The sequence below is a fragment of the Pseudophryne corroboree genome, chromosome 4, assembly GCF_028390025.1.
Source record: "Pseudophryne corroboree isolate aPseCor3 chromosome 4, aPseCor3.hap2, whole genome shotgun sequence".
Taxonomy (NCBI): domain Eukaryota; kingdom Metazoa; phylum Chordata; class Amphibia; order Anura; family Myobatrachidae; genus Pseudophryne; species Pseudophryne corroboree.
The window spans coordinates 522,570,500-522,588,877 of record NC_086447.1 but is presented as its reverse complement, the minus strand read 5'-3'; the positions used below and the strand labels follow the sequence as shown (position 1 = coordinate 522,588,877).

The 18,378-nt window shown below is 47.4% G+C and overlaps 1 protein-coding gene across 1 annotated transcript in view; it reads left to right on the top strand.

Moving 5' to 3' along the window:
• Positions 1-18,378, top strand: part of SERINC1 (serine incorporator 1) — a 66,267-nt gene that overhangs the window by 23,491 nt on the left and 24,398 nt on the right. Inside the window, exons 2-4 of the mRNA XM_063917246.1 lie at positions 5,719-5,880; positions 5,984-6,177; positions 6,648-6,727. Of these exons, the coding sequence (XP_063773316.1) occupies positions 5,719-5,880; positions 5,984-6,177; positions 6,648-6,727 (436 nt within the window). The remainder of the gene's footprint in view (positions 1-5,718; positions 5,881-5,983; positions 6,178-6,647; positions 6,728-18,378) is intronic.

Sequence of the window (18,378 nt, the reverse complement as noted above, 5' to 3'; positions counted from 1 at the left end):
CTCTCTACTGCAGGTCCACACTACACTTTTATGAGATTCTGATGATGAAATACAGGATGATGGGGATCCCATAGGTGGGGATTCCACTCCTACACAGGGTATTGAACCCCTCATTTTAGCTATAAGTGATGTGCCAAAGCTCCCCCTAGAGGACGCTGCAAATCGGCAGTCGTTTTTGCTCCCTCAAGACAAAATGACTGTTACATTTCCTGAAGGAATTAGATGATTTATTTAAACTAGCCTGGAAGAATCGAGAGAAAAAATATCAGGTGTCAAAACGGTTTTTGAATACATTCCGCTTTGCCCCCGAGGGTAGAAAGTTCTGGGAAGAATCTCCGTCTGTAGACGTCTCGGTCTCTCGCCTCTCTAAGAAGGCGGTACTCCCGGCTCCGGGCTCCTTTACAGTAAAGGACCCAGGGATAGGAAAATTGAGGCCACACTGAAATCTATCTACATTGCTGCAGGGGTATCTCAAAGACCGGTCATTGCAGGTTGCTGGATGACACATGCAATTCACACCTGGGCTACTCAAATTCAGGAGGGTCTCTCGGGTGACATGACCCTAGTTGATACGGTGGCTTTACTAAAACACATTCAAGACATGGCAAGAGTCCTCTGTGACTCCCTAAAAGAGATTGGCAAAATTAATGCTAGAACCACTGCTATGGCTGTGTCAGCACGCAGAGCCATATGGTTGCGTCAGTGTATTGCAGACGCTGACTCCAAACGTAATGTGGAATCTCTTCCCTTTACAGGTGAATGGCTCTTTGGAGGCGATTTGAACGCATGGATCTCCAAAACTGCTGGGAAATCCGTGTTTATTCCCTCAGGGGCTTTGCCCGCTAGACGTACCTACCCGGGACCGTGTACTCGGTCCTTTCGGTCCACCAGTTTTCGATCTAGTTCCAGAGGTGCATCAAATGCAGCTAGAGGCACCAGGGGAAAACCTAAGAAGCCAGCCGTTGCCGGCTCTCAAGAACAGAGCACCAGTTCAGCTTCCGCAAACACATCAGCATGACGGTGCCCGCCCACCCCGGTAGGATCTCGAGGCGGGAGCCCGGTTACGTCACTTTAGGCACATTTTGGGAAAGTTCCTGCCAGAACGCCTGGGTAAGGGATCTTATTTCTCAGGGTTACAAGCTGGAGTACGACGGAACTCCTCCCTAACGATTTTTCAAATCAAGCTTAACAGCTGTGGAAAATATGCGTGTTATGCTACTACAGGTCATCACAAAGTTGGTCCAGTCCCAAGTCATTGTTCCAGTACCCCTGCAACAGCAGGGACAAGATATGTTCGTTGTGCCAAAACCGGACGGGTCTGTGAGGCCAATTTTGAATCTGAAGTCCTTGAATCTTTACCTAAAGCATTTTCAAATTCAAGATGGAATCTTTGCAAGCAGTGATCGCAGGCCTGGAACAACAGGAATTCCTTGTGTTCCTGGTTATCAAGGACACCTACCTCCATATCCCAATTTGGCCCCCTCATCAGGCGTATCTGAGGTTCGCACTGCTGAACGATCACTACCAGTTCCAGGCATTGCCCTTTGGCCTATCTACAGCTCCGAGGGTCTACACGAAGGTGATGGCGGAAATGATGTTCCAGCTCAGGGTCCAGGGGGTCAACGTGGTCCCTTACCTGGACGAACTCCTGATAAAAGCAAGTTCCAGGGAGCTCCTTCTGCTCCATGTAGATTGCACTATACACCTTCTGTCACACCACGGGTGGATCCTCAATTTACAGAAGTCCCACCAGGAGCCATCTCAGCGGCTCCTGTTTCTGGGAATGCTACTGGATACTGTAGCGCAGAAAGTGTTCCTCCCAGAGGACAAGGTGAGAACCCTCTCGCATGGTTCTCCAACCGACTCGAGATTCCATTAATCTTTGCATAAAATTGTTGAGAAAGATGGTAGCCTCGTTCGAGTCCATCCGGTATGGACGGTTCCATGCCAGACCCTATCAACTGGACATCCTGAACAAGTGGTCCGGTTCCCATCTTCAGATGCACCGGATTATCCAACTGTCACCCCGGGCTAGTATTTCACTCTTGTGCTGGCTGCAGTCTTCCAATCTCCAGGAAGGTTGACGCTTCGGAAATCAGGATTGGATTCTCCTCATGACGGATGTGAGTCTGAGAGGATGGGGGCTGTCACCCAAGGGGTGCAGTTCCAGGGCAGGTGGTCTGCCCAAGAGGCCCTTCTTCCGATTAACATCCTGGAACTTCGGGCTATCTACAATGCCCTGATTCAGGCCTCCCTTCTACTCCGGGATAAAGCAATCCAGGTACAGTCGGACAACGCCACGGCTGTGGCATACATCATTCGACAAAAAGCAAGGCCTGCATGCGAGAAGTATCAAGAATACTCCTCTGGGCGGAAAGAAATGCACTAGCGCTATCCGCAATCTTCATTTCGGGAGTGGACAATTGGGAAGCGGACTTCCTGAGTTGCCACGATCTCCACCCAGGGGAGTGGGGACTACATCCCCAAGTGTTTCAACAGATCATCGACCGGTGGGGTTGCCCCCAGATCGACATGGCGTCTCGCCTCAAGAAGAAACTTCGCTCCTATTGCTTGCGAACCAGAGGCCCTCAGGCGTGTGCAGTGGATGCGCTGACGTCGCCTTGGCCTTACCAGCTGTTCTACATATTTCCTCTGATTCCGTTGATCCCAAGGGTGCTCAAGAGGATTCGGCATCAAGGAGTACAAGCAATTCTGCCTGCCCCGGATTAGCCTCGGAGGGTGTAGTACATGGATCTTCTGGACATGACCGTCTTCAACAAGGCCCGTTCGTCTACCCGGACTTACGGCGGCTTCGTTTGATGGTATGGTAGTTTAGCGGAACATCCTAGCTCACAATGGACTTTCCAAAAAGGTAATTGTCACTATCGTGCAAGCCAGGAAACCTGTGACGTCAAAACACTATCCTAATATCTGGCGGAGATAAGTCTCCTGATGCGAGGAACGCACATAGCCATATGCCGATTTTCACTTGAGAAGATTCCTTCGTTTCCTGCAGGCTGGAGTGGATCAAGGCTTACGGCTGGGATCCCCTAAGGTTCAAATTTCGGCTCTTTCAATCTTCTTCCAAAAGAAGTTGGCTCTGCTGCCTGAAGTTCAGACCTTCTTGTAAGGAGTGCTTCACATCCAACCTCCATTTGTGCTGCCTACGGCTCCTTGGGATTTGGATGTGGCATTACCTCTGACGGTAGAAGACAACTACCTCACGTGGAAGCTGGTGATGTTACTGGCCCTGGCTTCTGCTAGACGTGTCTCAGAATTGGGGGCTTATCGTATAAAAGTCCGTATTTGGTCTTTTATGAGGACAGAACGGAGCTCCGGACTAGACAGCAGTTCCTGCCAAAGGTTGTTTCCGCGTTTCATCTGAATCAACCTATTGTGATTCCATCCTGTTCTGACGCTTCTGCTCCTCCGGAGGCATTGGATGCTGTGCGTGCCTTGAAGATCTATGTCAAGCGTACAGCTCAGATCAGAAAGACTGATTCCTTGTTCGTGTTCTATGATGCACAGAAGAAGGGTTGACCTGCTTCGAAGCAGTCCATTGCTCGTTGGATTCGACTTACTATCCAACAGGCCTATGTGTCGGCAGCCTTACCTGTTCCTAAGTCTCTGAAGGCCCACTCTACTAGATCAGTGGGCTCTTCCTGGGCGGCTGCCCGTGGAGTCTCGGCCTTGCAACTATGCCGAGCTGCTATCTGGTCGGGGAAGAACACCCTTTGTGAAGTTTTACAAGTTTGATACCCTGGCCAAAGAGGATACCCAGTTTGGGCAGGCAGTGCTGCAGATGTCTCCACACGTTCCCGCCTGTTCTGGAAGCTTTGGGACATCCCCATCGGCCTAATGTGTCCCCAATATCCCTTATGGATGCTAGAGAAAATACGATTTTAAATACCTACCGGTAAATCCTTTTCTCGTAGTCCATAAGGGATATTGGGCGTTCGCCTCTGTGCGGTGACGTTCTGCAGGTTCTTTGTTATGTGTTACCTGTTCAGCCGTAGCTGTTTATGTTGCCAGCTGTTGCTGGCCCAGCTATGTTATGGTGTGCTGGTGTATAAATCTCACCACACTTCTCGTTGTTATGTTCCTTCTCTCAAATATGTAATTTCTCCTTCGGGCACTGTTTTACCTATAACTGCCTGTGGGAGGGGGCGCAGAGGTGAGGAGCCAGCACACCCAGTGTAAGAAATTTACAGTGCACTGGCTCCTTTGGACCTCGTCTACACCCCATCGTACTAATGTGTCCCCAATATCCCTTATGGACTACGAGAAAAGGATTTAAAATCCTATTGTTAATATAGGTGAGCACTTGGTTTTCCATATCCCATTACTTATTAAACATGGCATGTCTGAAGATGGAGAGGGGATGTAGTTGGCATCCCGAAGACGAGCACTGAAATCCTGACAGCTGTCAGAATGCCGACGCCGGAATTCTGAACAGAAGTATGCCGGGGAGGGTTGGGGTTAGGTTGCAGGAAGGGAGTGTTACGGTTAGTTTAGCTGTGGCCGCCTGTCGGGATGTCGGTGTTTGTATTCTGACTGCCGGCATTGTCATTGCCGTTATGCCATGCCCAACCCGAAGAGAGTGTGATATTTACAAACCACTACAGGTCTCACATCTAATTGCTATACAGTCTCATTATTTATAGAATTCTATATATATTTTCAGGCGCAATTTAAGATGATAAAAATCTGTTGTATGTGTATAACTAGAAACACTTGAAAGACAGTGCTGCGTTAGTAGTATGGTGGGCTAATGCAGCTTTACAGTCACGACAAGGTTGTCCGTTTGAATCGCACCCAAAAAATAGAAAAGTAGTAATTAGCCCCAAATGGTGTTCTGATCACATGCAGCTTCTATAAAGTATCTCTGTAGCCAATATACACAGAAAATATCAAAAAAGTAATAAAATATATTACCCCTTAGAAGCGCAAAATATTCAAAGTTAATACAATTTTAATGATATTAAAGCAATACATTATTGCTTATACTATTATTAAAATTGTATTAACATTGAATATTTTGCGCTTCTAAGTGATAATATATTTTATAACTTTTTTATGTTTTCATTATTATGTAACCTAAGTCAGTCAGGGTAGCTTGAGTAGGCATAGTGGTATCCAAGGAAACATGAGTCTAGACGTTAAATGGAAAGTTGTGTTTTTGTTTTTCTTAAATGGGGACTTTTACATCAGAGTAGTATGCCATAATGAGTACATCAGATTGGTTGTGAGCCGCCCCTCCGAAGGGATGTAGTTATGGTACCTCCCCCTACATCCCGCCCCCTCACAATCCCGACTGTCGGCATGCCTATCAGCAGGGACCATTCCCACTCGTGGGTGTCCAGCATGGCGAGCGCAGCGAGCCTGCAAGGGTCTCGCATCATTCTTTCCCCCCCCCCCCCCGCGCATTCTACGGCCAGGATTCTGAAGGCCAGCATCCCTATACACACCCCCTCCAAATACTGCCAGCTGGAAGCTGTAAACCCTGTATGCATCTGTTAACCTTACTCACTATTACAAGACCTCTTGCAGGACTATTACAAGACTCACTATAGACTTGTAATATTTCAGATTGTTTCCTGTTGTCTACTGTCTTGTGTGTGGTAATATACTAATCCTAATTGTAATGTTCTTATTAGTATCTGTACCATTTGATGTATTTCTTGATCTGCATCCAGTGATTTTACATGTCTTCTTCAGATCCCTTGTCTTTGTGGCAGTGCCCCATGTTTGCTGTGCCGGTGCTGCCCAAGTGGGAATAATTCCACAGTGACTCGGCTTATCTATGCCTTCTTCTTACTTCTTGGGGTCGGAGTTGCTTGTGTGATGTTATTTCCAGGGATGGAGGAACATCTCAAAAAGGTCAGAAAGATCTAGAACTATTTTTAAGCTAGTGTGAAAGAAATCACTTTGATGCATTATCACAATTATAAGAATTCATATCTGTAATAAAATTGTGTTGCAGATTCCAGGCTTTTGTGATGGAGGAATGGGATCAACGATCCCGGGAGTGAGTGCTCATGTCAACTGTGATGTGCTGGTCGGGTACAAAGCTGTGTATCGTGTGTGCTTTGGGATGGCCATGTTTTTCCTCCTCTTTTCTCTCCTTATGATAAAAGTGAAGAGTAGTCAGGATCCACGGGCTGCAATTCACAATGGGTGAGACATTAATTCGTAACCACAAATGTACCAGTATTTTTTTAAAATAAGTCACAAGATATTTGCAAGCATATGTACTAAGCCTTGGGGCATGATAAAGTACCTTACCATCTGCTCCTAACTGCCATGTCACAGGAGCTGATTGGTTGGTGGTTTCTCTCTCTATTAGGCTTAGTACATTTGCTCTATAATTGGATGTTTTTAATTCATGTTGGCAATAGTATAACATGTGCATGTTAACAGGCACATTAAGATAGCAAATTACTAACGGCTCTCAATTCTTTTATGTTGTCATTAACAATGTTTTTTTAGTTTTTAAAAAAATCAATTCTACAATTTAAATTTTCAAACAACATTTAGCAGTATGTTCTCATAAAGGAAACTGACCACAATGTTTCTTTTTCTCCTGTAATCATTAAATTGAAGGTAGATAGCAATGGAATCATTTTAATACCTTTCTTTATTTGCAGACTCTGGTTCTTTAAGTTTGCCGCAGCCATTGGAATTACAGTTGGTGCATTTTTCATTCCTGAAGGACCCTTTACAACAGGTGATTTTTGGCAGCTATATGTCCCTTGCTATTTACTTATTCTAGGCGCTCAATGTTACAAAACACAATTATATTCTAAGTAAGTGTATGTATATGTGTGTGTGTATATATATATATATATATATATATATATATATATATATAATATATATATATATATATATATATATATATATATATATATATTTTTTTATTTTTTTATTTTTTTTGAATAGTAGCAGGGTGTATTGTGCCTGTGATAGCACAAAACAAACCAAACCTTCCTTTCTGGGAGGAGAACTGCAAGAAAGTGACTTGCCTTGCGCTAATTAGAACCATACAAAAGGATTTTCTGCTAAAATAGCACTTTTAATATATAGTTAACATAAAAATTCTAAAATATCAATGTATTATGTTTCTCAGCAAATGACAATGTATCAAGACATTAATGGCAACAGAATTTTATTCTTCGGAAGGGTAGATTAATGGATATGTGTGCACAAATAGAATCGGGTATACAGAAAGTCCTTTTATCGATCACTGTATGAATACCATGTAAAATGTCTCTTTTAAATATCTGATAAATTAGTATGACTATTAACAACGTATAAGTCTCTTTACCTTTGTAAAAATAAAAGTTCAAGTGTGGACCGTTCTTAATATTGAAAGTAGATGTTGACTTTTAAACCGTAAACCACATTTCTCTGACGTCTTAGTGGATACTGGGAACTCCGAAAGGACCATGGGGAATAGCGGCTCCGCAGGAGACTGGGCACAACTAAAGAAAGCTTTAGGTCACCTGGTGTGCACTGGCTCCTCCCACTATGACCCTCCTCCAAGCCTCAGTTAGATTTTGTGCCCGGCCGAGGTTGGATGCACACTAGGGGCTCTCCTGAGCTTCTAGAAAGAAAGTATAGATTTAGGTTTTTTATTTTCAGTGAGACCTGCTGGCAACAGGCTCACTGCAGCGAGGGACTAAGGGGAGAAGAAGCGAACCTGCCTGCTTGCAGCCAGCTTGGGCTTCTTAGGCTACTGGACACCATTAGCTCCAGAGGGATCGACCGCAGGCCCAGCCTTGGTGTTCGGTCCCGGAGCCGCGCCGCCGTCCCCCTTACAGAGCCAGAAGCAAGAAGAGGTCCGGAAAATCGGCGGCAGAAGACATCAGTCTTCACCAAGGTAGCGCACAGCACTGCAGCTGTGCGCCATTGCTCCTCATACACACTTCACACTCCGGTCACTGAGGGTGCAGGGCGCTTGGGGGGGGGCGCCCTGAGCAGCAATCAAAACACCTTGGCTGGCAAAAATACCACAATATATAGCCCCAGATGCTATATATGTGGTAAATACCCCTGCCAGAATCCAGAAAAAAGCGGGAGAAAAGTCAGCGAAAAAGGGGCGGAGCTATCTCCCTCAGACACACTGGCGCCATTTTCTCTTCACAGTGCAGCTGGAAGAAAGCTCCCCAGGCTCTCCCCTGTAGTTTTCAGGCTCAAAGGGTTAAAAAGAGAGGGGGGGCACTAAATTTAGGCGCAATATTATATATACAAGCAGCTATTGGGGAAATTTCACTCAGTTATAGTGTTAATCCCCACATTATATAGCGCTCTGGTGTGTGCTGGCATACTCTCTCTCTGTCTCCCCAAAGGGCTTTGTGGGGTCCTGTCCTCAGTCAGAGCATTCCCTGTGTGTGTGCGGTGTGTCGGTACGGCTGTGTCGACATGTTTAATGAGGAGACTTATATGGTGACGGAGCAGATGCCGATAAATGTGATGTCGCCCCCTGTGGGGCCGACACCAGAGTGGATGGTTAGGTGAAAGGTATTAACCGACAGTGTCAACTCCTTACATAAAAGGGTGGATGACGTAACAGCTGTGGGACAGCCGGCTTCTCAGTCCGTGCCTGCCCAGGCGTCTCAAAGGCCATCAGGGGCTCAAAAACGCCCGCTCACTCAGATGGCAGACACAGATGTCGACACGGAGTCTGACTCCAGTGTCGACAAGGTTGAGACATATACACAATCCACTAGGAACATCCGTGACTTGATCCCGGCAATAAAAAATGTGTTACACATTTCTGACATTAACCCTCTAAAAATGGGTTTTTATGTTGGGGAGAAAAAGCAGGCAGTGTTTTGTTCCCCCATCAGATGAATGAATGAAGTGTGTGAAAAGCGTGGGTTCCCCCCGATAAGAAACTGGTAATTTCTAAAAAGTTACTGATGGCGTACCCTTTCCCGCCAGAGGATAAGTTACACTGGGAGATATCCCCTAGGGTGGATAAGGCGCTCACACGGTTGTCAAAAAAGGTGGCACTGCTGTTTTAGGAACGGCCACTTTGAAGGTACCTGTTGATAAAAAGCAGGAGGCTATCCTGAAGTCTGTATTTACACACTCAGGTACTAGACTGAGACCTGCAGATCGTGCTGCTGCAGCGTGGTCGGTGACCCTGTAAAACATGAGAACATATTAAAGACGTCGTCTTATATATGAGGGATGCACAGAGGGATCTTTTGCCGGCTGGCATCCAAAATGAATGTAATGTCCATTCTGTCAGGAGGGTATTAGAGACCTGTCACTGGACAGGTGATGCTGACTTTAAAAGGCGCATAGAGATTCCTCCTTATAAGGGTGAGGAATTATTTGGGGATGGTCTCTGGGACCTCGTATCCACAGCAACAGCTGGGAAGAAATATTTTTACCTCAGGTTTCCTCACAGACTAAGAAAGCACTGTATTATCAGGTACAGTCCTTTCGGCTTCAGAAAAGCAAGCGGGTCAAAGGCGCTTCCTTTCTGTACAGAGACATGGGAAGAGGGAAAAAGCTGCACCAGTCAGCCTGTTCCCAGAATCAAAATTCTTCTCTCGCTTCCTCTGAGTCCACAGCATGACGCGGGGGCTCCACAGGTGTAGCCAGGTACGGTGGGGGGCCGTCTCAACAATTTCAGCGATCAGTGGGCTCGCTCACAGGTGGATCCCTGTTTCATTCAAGTAGTATTTCATGGGTACAAGCTGGAATTCGAGATGTCTCCCCCCCGCCGTTTCCTCAAATATGCCTTGCCGACAACTCCCTCAGGCAGGGAGGCTGCGCTAGAGGCAATTAATAAGCTGTATTCCCAGCAGGTAATACTCAAGGTGCCCCTACTTCAACAAGGACGGGGTGACTATTCCACACGGTTTGGGGTACCGAAACCGCATGGTTCGGTGTGACCCATTTTATATTTCTCTAACGTCCTAAGTGGATGCTGGGGACTCCGTAAGGACCATGGGGGAATAGCGGCTCCGCAGGAGACTGGGCACATCTAAAGAAAGCTTTAGGACTATCTGGTGTGCACTGGCTCCTCCCCCTATGACCCTCCTCCAAGCCTCAGTTAGATCTCTGTGCCCGAACGAGAAGGGTGCACACTAGGGGCTCTCCTGAGCTTCTTAGTGAAAGTTTTAGATTAGGTTTTTTATTTTCTTTATCATCCACTAGGGGTCACTGGAGTACTCTTGGGATATGGACGGGCTTCCGTAGGAACAGCACTGAATATTTAAATTTAGAAACACTCCACCCCTCCATATCCCCGAGCACTTCTCAGTGTTTTTTCTGTGCTGCACGTGGCAACAGCTCGGTAACTGAAGTCACGGTTACTTGAAGAAATTTTTTATTTTTTATTTTTTCTACTATTTGACGCATCCCTTTCCCCCTTCCAAAAGGCAGGGTCAGGGATAGTGCAGCTGCTGATAGCAGCACGGGCGTGTCGGGCCTCTCTGAAAGAGCTCCCTCACAGCCACACACGCACACAGCCTCCTGCACAGGCTGGCCGGCGCTTGTTTAAGAAGCCCCGTCGGAGCCTCCGCACAACTGCAGGATTCAGGTATGTGAAAGACGGGGCGGTCAGCTCCCGCTGCCGCCCCGAGGTGTGGGGACATTGTTAGTGCTTAGCGCTCCAGGCGTCTGTCCACGCCGCTGCTCTCCCCACTCAGCGCCCTCCCAACCTCCGTGCAGGCGCTGATCTCCTCTCAGAGGCCGCCGGCCGCCGCAGCTCTCTCGCTCACGGGGCTGGCCGCCGCTATTACTCCGGGACCCATGACACGCGGCTCACTCGGGCTCACAGCGCTCTGCGATAACCGCGGGGGCCCCACACGCTGCGCTGCCGCAGCTCTTAGTCGAAAAGAGCAGGCAGCCATTACAGGGGGGACACACAATAAGCGGCATATGAAATACTGCAGCAGCAGATAAGAGGCTGCAGGGATTGTTGCATTATAATCAGTGAAAGTTTTGTAACCAGCACTAAGATTATATGTATAAGATAGCATGGCAGCCATGTTTAACCATGCTTCCTGTGTCTTCCTGCTGTGATTCCAGAACGTTCCTGTCCTACATCTCTACTCCACCGGAGGCGCAGGGGTGTTAGTGGGAATTTGGGATCACATTTTCTTAGTACTGGCCACGTGTACTGCACTTGGCCAGATATATATACAGAGACACCTTATTGCTATTTTACTGAGTCGTGCAGGTGTCTGTTTGTTGTGTATTGTATTGTCTGTCGCCATAATGAGTAAGGCACCAGCAAAAACTAAAAAGCATAATTGCAAAGTATGTGGCAGTGTGTTACCGGATGCATCTACCACATGTACAGTATGTTTTGTGGATTCCGTTCAGAATACGATTTCTGCTCCAGTTTTACAACCAATGTCCTCACCGGACCCTCCGTGGGGTATGTTAGTAAATGTACTGGATAGATTACAGACAGAAATGACCGCTGCTCGTCTGGAGCGAGAAACGATAAGATCTGAGTCTAGGGTGAGACAGCCAGAACTACCGGAGGCATCTCAGCCTTGCGTAAGGTCCAAATCCATTTTGGGCAAACGGGATAATTTTCATATGTCTTATGATTTTCCAGTGTCTGCTATGTTGCATTCTGACGATTCCATGCCAGACCTCACGGAACACGATGAGGGTGAGGAGGGCGAAGTGGAGTCAGATGGCGAGGATGTTAACAGTTCCGGCATTGATGATCTCATCAGAGCGGTACGTCAGTCTCTAAGGTTTCCTGAAGCTGAGCAGCCTCTCACCAATGATCAGGTCGTATTTACTAAACGACGGAAGACGCCAGTAAGTTTTCCTGTGTCGGATTCTCTAAATCAGATGTTAGTAGAAACACGACAGAATCCAGATAAACGGTTTTCTATACCTCGCAGATTTAAGTCTAGTTATCCGTTTCCAGACTCGGTAACGTGTACATGGGAGAATCCACCAATAGTTGATTCTTCAGTGTCAAAGCTTACCAAGAAATTAACCATACCAGTGCCAGCAGCTACTACGCTTAAAGATCCTTCAGATCGCAAGATAGAAACTATGCTAAAAACCATGTATGTAGCAGCAGGTGTGATGCTGAGACCTGGATTGGTTGGCATTTGGGTAACTAAGGCGCTCATAATATGGCTTACAGAACTCAAATCTTCTCTACATGATGAAAACCTAATAATTCTTGTAAATCAAATGATTGAGGCTGTAGAGTATCTCTGTACAGCGTCTACTGACGTCTGTCAGCTCACTTCTCGTATTTCATCGTCGCTAGTTACGGCACGAAGAGCACTCTACCTGCGTACTTATCAGGCGGAGGCAGAGGTCAAACGAAGTATAGAGGCGTTGCCTTACGATGGCAAGAAGTTGTTTGGTCCAGAATTGGACGCATGGATTGCGGAGGCTACGGGAGGTAAGTCGGTTTTCTTACCATTGCCTCCACCGGCTCCAAGAAGAAGGTACGCTGGACCTTCGTTCAAATCCTTTAGACCTCAGCCCTTTCGAGGACGTGGCAGAGGATCAGCCACGCCTGCTAGACGTGGTCGAGGACGTGGTTTCCATCAAACCAACACAACTCGCCAAGACGCTAAGGTTACCGACAAGCCAGTGGCATGACGGGTTACCAGCCCATCTCGGTTCTCCAATTGTGGGAGCACGCCTTCAGACGTTCCATGTGGCGTGGTTCCACACATCCGCGGAGGGCTGGATCCGCAATTGAGTGTTAAAAGGTTACAAAATAGAGTTCGACTGTCTTCCGCCTCTGCGGTTTTTCAAGACAGGATTGCCTCTGTCGGACGACAAGAGGACGGTTTTGCAAATTGCCATTCAGTCCCTACTAGATTCGGCAGTGTTAATTCCGGTCCCTGTACACCAACAGGGTCAGGGTTATTATTCAAGTCTGTTTGTGGTCTCGAAGCCGGATGGCTCAGTCAGACCAATATTGAACTTAAAGGGGCTCAATCAGTACGTAACTTACTACAGATTCAAAATGGAGTCTCTACGTTCGGTAATTGCGGGGTTAGAGACCAAGGAATTTATGATTGCGCTAGACCTCAAGGATGCGTACTTACACATTCCAATTTGGCAGCCTCATCAGAAATTCTTGCGGTTTGCAATACGCCAGAACCATTACCAGTTTCAGGCTCTACCGTTTGGCCTGTCATCAGCGCCTCGGGTATTCACCAAAGTGATGTCTGTGATGATAGCTCACCTCAGATCCCTGGGAGTGACAATAGTTCCGTATTTAGACGATCTGCTCATCAAAGCTCCGTCTCAGCAGATACTTACCCAACATGCGCTGCTAACATACAATGTACTGGTTCACCACGGTTGGATTGTAAATTTCAAGAAATCACATCTAATTCCGTCTCAACGCCTTCAGTTCCTAGGTATGATTCTCGATACGGTCAATCAAAGAATTTACCTACCACAACAGAAAGTACAAATGCTACGCCATCTAGTACAATTAGTGTTCAAGCCACGCACAGTGTCGGTACACTTGTGCATTCGCCTTTTAGGCACAATGGTGGCAGCTTTCGAGGCGCTTCAGTTCGGAAGATTTCACTCTCGTCCATTTCAGCTGAACGTGCTTGCCCAGTGGTCGGGCTCGCATCTGCAGATTCACCACAGGGTGAGGTTGTCGCCAATAGCAAGAGTATCTCTGCTCTGGTGGCTCAAGGAACACAATTTAACCGCAGGAAGACGGTTCGGACTTTGGAATTGGATAATTCTAACTATGGACGCCAGTCTCAGAGGTTGGGGAGCGGTAATTCAAAATTGTCAGCTCCAGGGTCTCTGGGCGGATCACGAGAAATTGCTGTCTATAAATGTTCTAGAACTCCGCGCAATTTACAATGCGCTACGACAAGCAGTGCACAGGATTCGCTCTCAGCCTGTCCAAGTGCAGTCGGACAATGCGACGGCGGTCGCATACATCAACAAACAAGGAGGAACGAGAAGCCGCATGGCAATGCGGGAAGTAGCTCGAATCCTCAATTGGGCGGAATGCCACCAGGTGATATTGTTGGCCGTGTTCATTCCGGGAGTGGACAACTGGGAAGCGGATTATCTCAGTCGTCGGGATTTTCATCCAGGCGAATGGTCATTAAATCCAGAAGTGTTTCACATGTTGGTTCAGCGATGGGGTTATCCTCAGGTGGACCTGATGGCATCTCGACACAATCACCAAACGTTCCAGTATGTGTCCAGAACAAGAGATCCAAAGGCAGTGGCGGTGGATGCTCTCACTGTCGCGTGGCCGTACAGTCTTGTGTATCTGTTTCCACCGTTTCCGCTGCTCCCTCTGGTGCTAAAACGGATCAAAAGAGAGTCGGTCACAGTCATACTAGTGGCGCCTCATTGGCCTCGGAGAGCTTGGTTCTCGGATCTCCGAGGATTACTCGCAGACGATCCTTGGCCGCTCCCGATACGTCCAGACCTGTTACAACAGGGTCCGTTTCTTTACCCCGATTTAGCGCGGCTGCGTTTGACGGGGTGGCTGTTGAGACCGCCCTCTTAAGAAGAGAGGGCATTCCAGATTCAGTTATACCAACCATGTTACGAGCTAGGAAGCCGGTTACGGCAGCTCATTATTACAGAATATGGCGTGCCTATATAGGTTGGTGTGAAGCTCGGAAATTTCCGACATCAGCTTTCAAGGTATGCCGCCTGTTGTTGTTTCTACAAACAGGGTTAGATGGAGGATTGCGTTTATCTACACTAAAGGTGCAGGTATCTGCTTTGTCAATTTACTTTCAAAGACGATTGGCTCTATTGCCGTCTATACGCACTTTTCTCCAAGGTGTACTCAGGGTACAGCCTCCATTCATTCCACCTACAGCGCCATGGGACTTGAATCTGGTTTTGGAGTTCTTACAGTCTTCATATTTTGAACCCTTACAACAAGTGGATATAAAGTTTCTCACTTGGAAAACAATTTTTCTCCTAGCCTTAGCTTCGGCAAGGCGTGTTTCGGATTTGGGTGCCTTGTCATGCAAGCCACCGTATTTGGTGTTTCATGATGACAGAGCGGAACTTCGGACGAATCCCGCCTTCTTACCAAAGGTAGTGTCATCTTTTCACATCAATCAACCAATAGTAGTTCCTGTGTTGACAGCACATTCTGGAACTCTGGATGTGGTACGCGCATTACGCGTTTATGTATCCCGAACGTCTTCAGTTCGTAAGACGGATACGTTATTTGTTCTCTATGATGCTGCCAAGATAGGTTGGCCAGCATCTAAACAAACTTTATCCAGATGGATAAAACTGACCATACGTCAGGCTTACCTTCATGCTAGGTTACAACCGCCTACGTCAGTAACCGCTCATTCCACACGTTCTGTGGGAACTTCATGGGCAGCTGGTCGTGGGGCTTCTGCGACGCAGCTTTGCCGGGCGGCTACATGGTCTTCAGTGCACACGTTTGTGCGCTTTTACAAGTTTGATACTTTTGCGGCATCAACATCTAGCTTTGGCCGCCTAGTGTTACAAGTGCCAAACAGCTCTCCCGCCCACGGGGGAAGCTTTGGTACGTCCCAAGAGTACTCCAGTGACCCCTAGTGGATGATAAAGAAAATAGGATTTTGGTACTTACCAGGTAAATCCTTTTCTTTGAATCCATAGGGGGCACTGGACGCCCACCCAGAGCAGTTTTACCTACTTGTGGTTAGTTCTGAGGATCTTATGGTAACACACTTTCACCGACTGGTTCAAATTACAAGTGCTGGTTAGGGTGTCAACTGTTTAGTTGTCAGTAACGTTATGTGTTAACTTCGTTATTGTCAGTTATGTTATATGTAATACTCCATTGTCAACATCTCTATAGTTCCTGTTCGGCTCAGTAAAAAACACTGAGAAGTGCTCGGGGATATGGAGGGGTGGAGTGTTTCTAAATTTAAATATTCAGTGCTGTTCCTACGGAAGCCCGTCCATATCCCAAGAGTACTCCAGTGCCCCCTATGGATTCAAAGAAAAGGATTTACCTGGTAAGTACCAAAATCCTATTTTCAGTGAGACCTGCTGGCAACAGGCTCACTGCATCGAGGGACTAAGGGGAGAAGAAGCGAACTCACCTGCGTGCAGAGTGGATTGGGCTTCTTAGGCTACTGGACATTAGCTCCAGAGGGACGATCACAGGCCCAGCTTGGATGGGTCCCAGAGCCGCGCCGCCGGCCCCCTTACAGAGCCAGAAGGCAGAAGAGGTCCGGAAAATCGGCGGCAGAAGACGTCCTGTCTTCAACAAGGTAGCGCACAGCACTGCAGCTGTGCGCCATTGCTCTCAGCACACTTCACACTTCGGTCACTGAGGGTGCAGGGCGTTGGGGGGCTGTGCCCTGAGACGCAATAAAAACACCTTGGATGGCAAAAAAATGCATCACATATAGCTCCTGGGCTATATGGATGCATTTAACCCCTGCCAGAATCCATAAAAAAGCAGGAGAAAAGTCCGCGAAAAAGGGGCGGAGCCTATCTCCTCAGCACACTGGCGCCATTTTCCCTCACAGCTCCGTTGGAGGGAAGCTCCCTGTCTCTCCCCTGCAGTCACTACACTACAGAAAGGGTTAAAAAAAAAGAGAGGGGGGCACTAATTGGGCGCAGTATTAACTATACAGCAGCTATAAGGGGAAAAACACTTATATAAGGTTATCCCTGTGTATATATATATAGCGCTCTGGTGTGTGCTGGCAAACTCTCCCTCTGTCTCCCCAAAGGGCTAGTGGGGTCCTGTCCTCTATCAGAGCATTCCCTGTGTGTGTGCTGTATGTCGGTACTTTTGTGTCGACATGTATGAGGAGAAAAATGATGTGGAGACGGAGCAGATTGCCTGTAATAGTGATGTCACCCCCTAGGGGGTCGACACCTGAGTGGATGAACTGTTGGAAGGAATTACGTGACAGTGTCAGCTCTGTATAAAAGACAGTGGTTGACATGAGACAGCCGGCTACTCAGCTTGTGCCTGTCCAGACGTCTCATAGGCCGTCAGGGGCTCTAAAGCGCCCGTTACCTCAGATGGCAGATATAGACGCCGACACGGATACTGACTCCAGTGTCGACGGTGAAGAGACGAATGTGACTTCCAGTAGGGCCACACGTTACATGATTGAGGCAATGAAAAATGTTTTACACATTTCTGATAATACGAGTACCACCAAAAAAAGGGGTATTATGTTCGGTGAGGAAAAACTACCTGTAGTTTTCCTGAATCTGAGAAATTAAATGAGGTGTGTGATGATGCGTGGGTTTCCCCCGATAACAACGGATAATTTCTAAAATGTTATTGGCATTATATCCTTTCCCGCCAGAGGTTAGGGTGCGTTGGGAAACACCCCCTAGGGGGGATAAAGCGCTCACACGCTTGTAAGGGCTCTACCTTCGCCTGAGATGGCCGCCCTTAAGGATCCTGCTGATAGAAAGCAGGAGGGTATCCTAAAAGGTATTTACACACATACTGGTGTTATACTGCGACCAGCAATCGCCTCAGCCTGGATGTGCAGTGCTGGGTTGGCGTGGTCGGATTCCCTGACTGAAAATATTGATACCCTAGATAGGGACAGTATATTTTTGCCTATAGAGCATTTAAAAGATGCATTTTTATATATGCGTGATGCACAGCGGAATATTTGCCGACTGGCATCAAGTCTAAGCGCGTTGTCCATTTCTACCAGTAGAGGGTTATGGACACGTCGATGGTCAGGTGATGCGTATTCCAAACGGCATTTGGAAGTATTGCTTTATTAAGGGAGGAGTTATTTGGGGTCGGTCTTTCAGACCTGGTGGCCACGGCAACAGCTGGGAATTCCACGTTTGTACCCCAGGTCGCCTCTCAACATGAGAAGACGCCGTATTATCAGGCGCAGTCTTTTCGTGGACAAGCGGGCAAAAGGTTCCTCATTTCTGCCCCGTGACAGAGGGAGAGGAAAAAGGCTGCAGAAATCAGCCAGTTCCCAGGAACAGAAACCCTCTCCCGCCTCTGCCAAGCCCTCCGTATACGCTGGGGCTTTACAAGCAGAATCAGGCACGGTGGGGGGCCCGTCTCAATGAATTTCAGCGCGCAGTGGGCTCACTCGCAAGTAGACCCCTGGATCCTTCAGGTGATATCTCAGGGGTACAAATTAGAATTCGAGACGTCTCCCCCTCGCCGTTTCCTAAAGTCGGCTTTACCGATGTCTCCTTCTGACAGGGAGACAGTTTTGGAAGCCATTCACAAGCTGTATTCCCAGCAGGTGATAATCAAGATACCCCTCCTGCAACAGGGAACGGGGTGTTATTCCACACTGTTGTGGTACCGAAGCCGGACGGCTCGGTGAGACAGATTCTAAATCTAAAATCTTTGAACACTTACGTACAGAGGTTCAAATTCAAGATTGAGTCACTCAGAGCAGT